The sequence below is a fragment of the Gymnoscopelus microlampas genome (genome assembly GCF_963454915.1).
Source record: "Gymnoscopelus microlampas genome assembly, chromosome: 18".
Taxonomy (NCBI): domain Eukaryota; kingdom Metazoa; phylum Chordata; class Actinopteri; order Myctophiformes; family Myctophidae; genus Gymnoscopelus; species Gymnoscopelus microlampas.
Genome location: NC_139955.1, coordinates 3,532,493 through 3,541,249, shown reverse-complemented (window position 1 = coordinate 3,541,249; position 8,757 = coordinate 3,532,493). Strand labels below are relative to the sequence as shown.

The following is an 8,757-nucleotide window of genomic DNA, read 5'->3' as shown; positions in this document are numbered from 1 at the left end:
TTATTTTTACGAGTACAAATATTTTTTTTACAAATGCAAAATGTGTTTACAAATACAAATTATTTTTACAAGTACAAAATATTATTGGCACTAATTTAAGCCCATAGACATCTCAAAGGCGAATATTATGCTTTTACTCCATTACAATCATTTGAAAAACTTTAGTTACTAGCTACTTTTCAGATATAAATGATGATATTATAAGACATACATTAACCACTTAAGCCCTATTTTATACATAGGCTATTTGAAAATAGTCGATCTACAAGCTCACAACGCGTCGCATCGTTGTGAGCTTGTAGATCTGCTATTTTCAAACATTTTAGCACTTTTACTTTTGGTACAGGACGTATATTTTGATACCAATACTTTTGTACTTTTACTCAAGTAACATTTTGAACACAGGCCTTTTAATTGTAACAGAGTACTTTCATATTGTGGTATTGCTACTTTTACTTGAGTTAAATGTCTGAATACATTCTCCACCACTGCTCCCAACCTGGGCCCTCTTGTCATTGCTGAGCACACACACACACACACACACACACACACACACACACACACACACACACACACACACACACACACACACACACACACACACACACACACACACACACACACACACACACACACACACACATACACACACCATAATCCCCTTTCATCCCGTCCCATTCCAATGTTATTATCCCCATGCAGCCCTCCCAGATGCCTCTGTTGTCCCTGGGCTCCGGTGGAGTAAAAAGGGAGAGGAGCTGAAGACATACTGGCAGTGGGTGGAAAAAGTACTCAAATGTTTTACTTAAGTAAAAGTATCAATACTGCAATGTAGAAGTACTCTGTTACAAGTAAAAGGCCAATGTTCAAAATGTTACTTGAGTAAAAGTTAAAAAAAGTATTGGCCTCAAAATATACTTAAAAGTACCTAAAGTAAAAGTACTAAAACGTTTGAAAATAGCAGATCTACAAGCTCACAACGCGGCGCATCGCGACGCGTTGTGAGCTTGTAGATCGGCTATTTTCAAATAGCCTATTTAGCCTACAGTTTGGTATATAAGAACAAACTGTATAGCCAAATTAAGATCTGCGCTAAAATAGTTGGTATAGGCCAGTCGAGGCTGTGTTACGTTCCTTTAGAGAGGCCCAGATCAATAGTATGCTTAGACTAGCAAAGAGCATCTCCTCTGACCCCTTACATGTTTTAAATGATGAATATCAACTGATGCCCTCCGGGAGGCGGTTTAGAGTCCCTAAATATAAGAAAAACAGGCTAAAGAACTCTTTTGTACATCAGTCTGTTCTGCTTTTAAACCAGAATCGGTAAACCAAGACGATTTGTTCTACTGTTCTTGTTTCTGTCTGCTTCTGTGATGTATGTCCTGTAATGTACTTTGTGTAATGTATTGTGTATGTCCTGCCTGTATCTTGAACGGTGACGTCATGGACACAAAGCAAATTTCGGTGAAAGCTGAGAACGCTGAGAACGGTCTATTGGAGAGTGAACATCCATCCCTGTCTAGGAAGGGTAAATATGAAGGCATGCAGGGCTTCACTGGGGAGCCAGGCATGAGCACTGGAGACCGGCTGGGTCAACGGCGCTACGGTGTGTTTGTTTAAAGGGAGGCACCACTCATTTTCAACATTGAACTATGTCTTTAACACCTTACTTAGAGCTGTTGCGTGGAAATAAGAAAAATATATATATATATATATATTGAGGTCATGTGATCAGTGACATACGCACGGTGTACTTTTGGCTCCGCCCTCTTTAGGCTGCCGCATTCACTAGAATGGGGAATCTCACTTCCAGCTGAAACAGTGCGACTTGAATATAGCGTTAAGACTTATTAGAGCATTTTCAGCCAATTGATCTCTATTATCTTCAACTACTATGTCTTGTGAAATGTGATGTATAACCATAATGCCATTATAAACTACTACAAGTCGCCTCATTTGATCATACATCACAGCGTCACACAAAAGCATCAAAAGTAGCAGATATACAAGGTCGAAACGCGGCGCGAAGTCGCGTTTCTTTCCACCCAATAGAGACGATAGCTAAAAATCTAAAATGACCATGGAAAAAGTACTCACATTTCTTACTTAAGTAAAAGTATCAATACTGCAATGTAGAAGTACTCTGTTACAAGTAAAAGTCCGGAATTCAAAATGTACTTAAGAAAAAGTACAAAAGTATTGGTATCAAAATGTACTTAACGTATCAAAAGTAAAAGTACTAACATGTTTGAAAATAGCAGATCTACAAGCTCACAACGCGTTGCGATGTGACACGTTGTGAGCTTGTAGATCTGCTATTTTCAAATAGCCTATGTGGAAGAGAAGGCTAAAGTGGTTAATGTGGGTTTTATAATGTAATAACAGTACTTGAGAGAGTAAATGTACTTAGTTACTTTACACCACAAACCGCAGGTGCAATATTCTCACCTAAACCTGTCATTGCTGCATGTATGCAAGGCAGTGGAGATCATTTAGGTTGTAAAAGAAAAATGCAAAGAGATTCCCGATGAAAATCTAGGGAGCACAATAGCAGATAGCGTAGCATGTTCAACCAGTGTGTGCAGACCAGTGGTGTAAAGTAAGTAAGTAAGTACATTTGCTCAAGTACTGTACTTAAGTAACATTTTTGGAGGTATTTTTTACTTTACTGGAGTATATCCAATTTGCAATACTGTTACTTCTACTCCACTACATCTCAGAGGCAAATATTGTACTTTTACTCTACTACAATTATTTTAAATCTTTAGATTTTTGGTTACATTGAAGATTTTGAAAATGATTACAAAACGTACACTAACCACTTCCACTTCTACTGTACTTTGGCTATTTTCAAAATATTTTTTATTTATTATTGAACTTGTGAAATGGGACATTCTGCATAATGAGTACTTTTACTTTTGGTACTTTAAATATATTTTGAATACCAGACTTTTACTTGTAACAGAGTATTTCCCACATTGTGGTATTGATACTTTTACTTAAATTGTCACTTAACTGCCATGTGAGGACCCCCCCAGGGAAAAAACGTGTTTAAATTTCAAAGACCCCTCCCCAGTTTTTGATAAGCATTAGACCAGACTTTTTTCCGTGCCAAGGACCCCCAAATTGATATGGCCGTGGAAATACTGAACTCTACTGCGGCTGGCTGGCTAAGTTCATAGAGTTGTAATATATCCAGAGGGTGGACTTCCCCGTCCCGACCTGATCGCTACACAATCAGAGTGGAGGACCCTTTTGATTTGATCAACCCCACGGCCACAGGAGTGGGCCAATTATGCTTCTGGGTGGTCCGTTTTAACAGCCAATCATCTGCGACGAAAAGTGAGCACCGTGACGTCACCGCGACGTTGCTACCGCGATGATGCCATCAGTATGTACCCATATATGGGCATATTGGTTGGATCAGCCGTTCTGGACAACTGGATGTCCATATATGCCTATATATGGGCAGATTGGTGGTTCTGGACACGCCTATCCACCCAAGACGACAATGACAGCGTGGCATTATGCCCGATTATGGACACGGCGCCACAGGAGTGGGACAATTCTCTCCCAACTTGCTACAAAAATCGCTCAGAGATATCCAGTAAAGTACAAATGCATCAAAAAGTGCAGTACTTGAGTACATGTAGTTATTTACTCACCTCTGTAATTTAATTCATGAATCCCATACCAATACATACATATATATATTTTTTAAAGTATCTATAATATACACCTGAGCCATAAATGAGCCAGTCTTCACAACGCCTCTTTGAAAGGAACGGATCCCCAAGATCCCCCTCCCTTAAAAGAGCCATCAATCCCATCTCTACTCGCCACTCTGTGCTGCAGCGACACGGACACAGACAGAGGGACACGTAGGGACCAACAAAAAAAATACACAAAAACATACAAAACATACACTAACCACTTCAACCCTACTGTATATACTTTGGCTATTTGAACATAGCAGATCTACAAGGTCACAACGTGTCACATTGCGATGCGTTGTGAGCTTGTAGATCTGCTATGTTCAAAAGATGTTTATACATTTTAGACCTTGAGAAACGGGACATTTAGATGCCAATATACTTTTGTACTTTTACTAAAGTAAATTTTGATTACTGGACTTGTACTTGTAACAGAGTATTTCTACATTGCAGTATTGATACTTTTACTTGAGTAAAACATTGAGAGTACTTTTTCCACCAGTGGCCATGATAAGGCTTATGCAAGTCGACGCATGTTCCCCCATGCCGTCTATGCTCTTTCCAAATATGGACGTTACGACATCATGACAACATCGTGCCTATACGTCTGTTAAAACATTCAGGGCATACTCGCCCATACTCACTTAGGAGAATGAATGGTCTACTCAGTTCTGACCCTTAGTGACCTATTCGATACCAACGTCCCTATATATGGAGATTCCCCATAAATGGAGACAACCGACCTACAAAGTCTGACAGCATAGAAACTCTAGAAAGGGAGATTCCTAAACATACCTAGCTCTGACATCAGAACACCCCTCCTAGGAACTCCATATGGAGATATTAACCAAAACATCCAGGACTGACATCATAGTCCCAGATTTGGGCATAGCTGACATAGCCGGCTCAAACAGTACATTTTGCCAATAAAGGCTAAAGTCAGAGTCAACATTATCAATAATATACAGAGATACATCCCTCCAAAACTTGTTAGTGTGGGTACAATTCCAAAATAAGTGCAGCATCGTCTCTGGGTACATTTCACACAATGAACAGTTCACACAGATGTCTTTCTTGAACTTAAGAAGATAATGACTTGTAGGATAATACCTATGCAGGATTTTAAACGAAACTTCCCTCACTTTATTCCAAACCCTCATTCTTTGTATTTGAGATTGAAGCCAGGCAGTACATTAAAACAATTTATGACTCAAAAAATAAGAAAGCTGCAAGAACTGTCTTTTTGTGTTCACTCTTTAATATTTTCTGTTAGTAAATCCCCCTGGCTCTGATGATGTTATATAGATGTATTGATAACTTCTTTGTTTGTGTATGTTGTTTGTGTTTGTTCGTTTTGTATTGTAATTCATGAGAATATAAATAAAGATTTGTAAAAAAAACCAAAAAAAACAAAACAGAACCAGAAATTAAAATCATCATCAGTCAAAAAAAAAAGAAAAAAGACATAGCCGGCTCCATATATGGATATGCCTGACACTACCTGACATCACAGTGACATCAAGGGCCACCCCCAATAGTATAAATGGCAGGAGTCTCAACTGATTCCGTGGACAGAAATCAGTAGTTTAATCACCAGAGTGTCTAGAGAGCATTTTGTTAAAGACAAAAGAGCATCTTACTTGTTAGTTCGGCAAATCTTAAGAGCTGTACATATTATCTCTTAAAGGAAGCTGAGCAGACAAGAGTATAGCATGAGGCTCTTGTGCTTACTGCTTCTGCTGGTGGCCAGCACCGCGTTTGCTGCCAGCAATGAGAAGGAGAATTTTGGGATGGTGATTGGGATTGACCTGGGAACCACCTACTCGTGTGTTGGAGTGTTCAAAAACGGCCGCGTCGAGATCATCGCCAATGACCAGGGAAACCGCATCACACCGTCGTACGTGGCCTTCACAGCCGAGGGCGAGCGCTTGATCGGCGACGCCGCCAAGAATCAGCTGACCTCCAACCCGGAGAACACGATCTTCGACGCGAAGAGATTCATCGGCCTCGCTTGGGACAATCCCTCCGTGCAGAAGGATGTGAAGTACCTGCCGTTCAAGGTTCTTGAGAAGAAGACCAAGCCTCATTTTCAGGTGGAGATCAGCAGTGGACAGAAAAATACCTTTACTCCAGAAGAGATCTCTGCAATGGTGCTGACTAAGATGAAGGAGACGGCCGAGGCTTACCTGGGAAAGAAGGTCACACATGCCGTGGTCACTGTCCCCGCCTATTTCAACGATGCACAGCGTCAGGCCACGAAGGACGCCGGTGTCATCGCCGGACTGAATGTCATAAGGATCATCAACGAGCCGACCGCCGCCGCCATCGCCTACGGCCTCGACAAGAAGGAGGGAGAGAAGAACATTGTCGTGTTCGACCTCGGCGGCGGCACCTTCGACGTCTCCCTCCTCACCATCGACGACGGCGTGTTCGAAGTGGTCGCCACCAGCGGCGACACTCACCTGGGAGGCGAAGACTTTGACCAGGCCGTCATGGAGCACTTCATCAGGCTCTACAAGAAAAAGACCGGCAAAGACGTGCGCAAGGACAACCGCGCCGTGCAAAAGCTACGCCGCGAGGTCGAGAAGGCCAAGAGGACTCTGTCCTCGCAGCACCAGGCCCGCGTGGAGATCGAGTCCTTCTTCGAGGGCGAGGACCTCTCAGAGACCTTGACCCGCGCCAAGTTCGAAGAGCTCAACATGGAGCTGTTCCGTTCCACGATGAAGCCTGTGCAAAGGGTGTTGAAAGACGCCAAGCTGGAGAAGTCTGACATCGACGAGATTGTCTTGGTCGGAGGCTCCACCAGGATTCCTAAAATCCAGCAGCTGGTGAAGGAGTTCTTTGACGGCAAAGAGCCTTCCAGAGGCATCAACCCCGACGAGGCTGTGGCTTACGGAGCTGCCGTGCAGGCCGGAGTGCTGTCCGGAGAGGAGGACACCGGCAACGTGGTTCTTCTTGACGTTTGCCCCCTGACTCTCGGCATCGAGACTGTCGGAGGAGTGATGTCCAAACTAATCCCCAGGAACACTGTGGTGCCCACAAAGAAGTCCCAGACCTTCTCGACTGCCTCTCACAATCAGGCCGTCGTCACAGTCAACGTTTATGAAGGCGAACGTTCCCTGACCAAGGACAACCACCTGCTGGGCAGCTTCGGTCTGAGTGGCATCCCTCCTGCTCCTCGCGGGGTCCCTCAGATCGAGGTCACCTTCGAGATCGACGTCAACGGCATCCTGCGCGTCTCCGCGGAGGACAAGGGCACTGGCAACAAGAACAAAATCACCATCACTAACGAGCAGAACCGCCTGACGCCAGAGGACATCAGGCGCATGGTGGACGAGGCCGAGAACTTTGCAGATGAGGACAAGAAGCTGAAGGACCGCATCGACGCCCGCAACGACCTGGAGAGCTACGCCTACACCCTGAGCGCCCAGATCGGTGACAAGGAGAAGCTCGGCGACAAGTTGTCTGTTGAGGAGAAGGAAGCCATCGAGAAAGCCGTGGCGGATAAAATCAAATGGATGGAGTCTCACCAGAACGCTGACCTGGAAGACTTCCAGGCCAAGAGGAAGGAACTGGAAGAAGTGGTGCAGCCCATTGTTAGCAAGCTTTATGACGGAGCAGCTGGCTCTCAACCTGACAGTGGAGAGGGCGAGCAGGAGAATAATAGTCATTATAATTATGAAAGGGATGAGTTTTAGGCGAGTAGTGGCACTGTACATAATCAGGGTTTGATTTGTTGGGGGACTTTTCTTAACCACTTAAGCCCTATCTATGTACAAATAGTGAAAATCGCTGATATGCAAGCTCACAACGTGTCGTGAATCGCCATTCACACCCACTGAATGGCGATTCACTGAATGGTGTGTCACCCACTCAAACCTTGTTAACAAATTGAGTGCCAAACACGAGAATTCTCGTGTTTGCAAATACACCCGCCGAGTGCCATAAACGAGAATTCTCGTGTTTGCAAATGTTTTTTTTTTGTTGTTGTTTTTTCCACAAGGGGGGCGCTTTAACGCAACTTAGGAATCATCCTAGGTCAAAAATGGAATGGACGTCCAAAACCGTTTATTTTGTATAAAATAATACATACACCAAAAAAAATAGAAAATTAGATATAGTGAATATAGCCGCTCTGCAAGATATTTTCACTACTTTGAGTTTTTTTAGGGTATGATGATGAAGTAGGAAGACATTTGTTTACGAAAGAAAAAAAAAAGTTGAAATATGGAGATATGGAGGTTTCTGCCCGACAGAGACGCCATGAATGACCGACCGCTGGTCACTTTGCCGCTTGCTGCTGCTATGGGTGCAAGTATTGTGAAAATCTACAAGCTTGTAGATCGGTTGTTTTCAAATGTTTTTCTTCTTCCTTATAATATTTGACAATTTGGCCAAAGTTTGACCAGTTTTTATAATATAATTTGTTGATTACTATAATGGTCTTTAATGGAGAGAGAGAGAGAGAGAGAGAGAGAGAGAGAGAGAGAGAGAGAGAGAGAGAGAGAGAGAGAGAGAGAGAGAGAGAGAGAGAGAGAGAGAGAGAGAGAGAAGCAGGCTTAATTAAAGGACAGAGGGTTTGTTCTAACAACTCTTGCTGGCTGGCTACATGAAGCTTTGTTTCCGTTGAGAATATGTCATTTTTACAGTATTTTCTACATGCCTTTTATATTTGCCATAACAATACCTCTAGCCTTTATTTTGTCCTTACCCGCCCTGACCCCATGTTCTGTTCACATTCACACTCACAGAGAAACACACGCACGCACAGACGCACAGACGCACGTACGCACGCACGCACGCACGCACGCACATCCGTATGTGCGTGCGCAGGTGGCTCTAGCGCATCTTGTTGTCAAACAGCCCAGAGACCCCATAGCCTGTGAATAGGACATGTTTTGGTCCTGTGCCATAAGCCAGTGGCTCTCACATGTTGTTGGCCTCAGTGTTCGCTTCATCATGAATTCTCGATCCAAGTAGCCTACACTATTACACTACAACACTAAAGCTACCATATGATAGCCTGGGATCCAGCCTGATTCAC

General features: G+C 43.4%; 1 protein-coding gene across 1 annotated transcript; it reads left to right on the top strand.

Moving 5' to 3' along the window:
- Nucleotides 1-5,425: 5,425 nt before the first annotated feature.
- LOC311033466 (endoplasmic reticulum chaperone BiP-like) lies at nucleotides 5,426-7,411 on the top strand (the record flags this gene model as incomplete). Its single annotated transcript, XM_084040977.1, has 1 exon — nucleotides 5,426-7,411. The coding sequence occupies one exon, from the start codon at nucleotides 5,426-5,428 to the stop codon at nucleotides 7,409-7,411; it is 1,986 nt and encodes a 661-aa protein (XP_083897103.1).
- Between the last annotated feature and the right edge of the window lie 1,346 nt (nucleotides 7,412-8,757).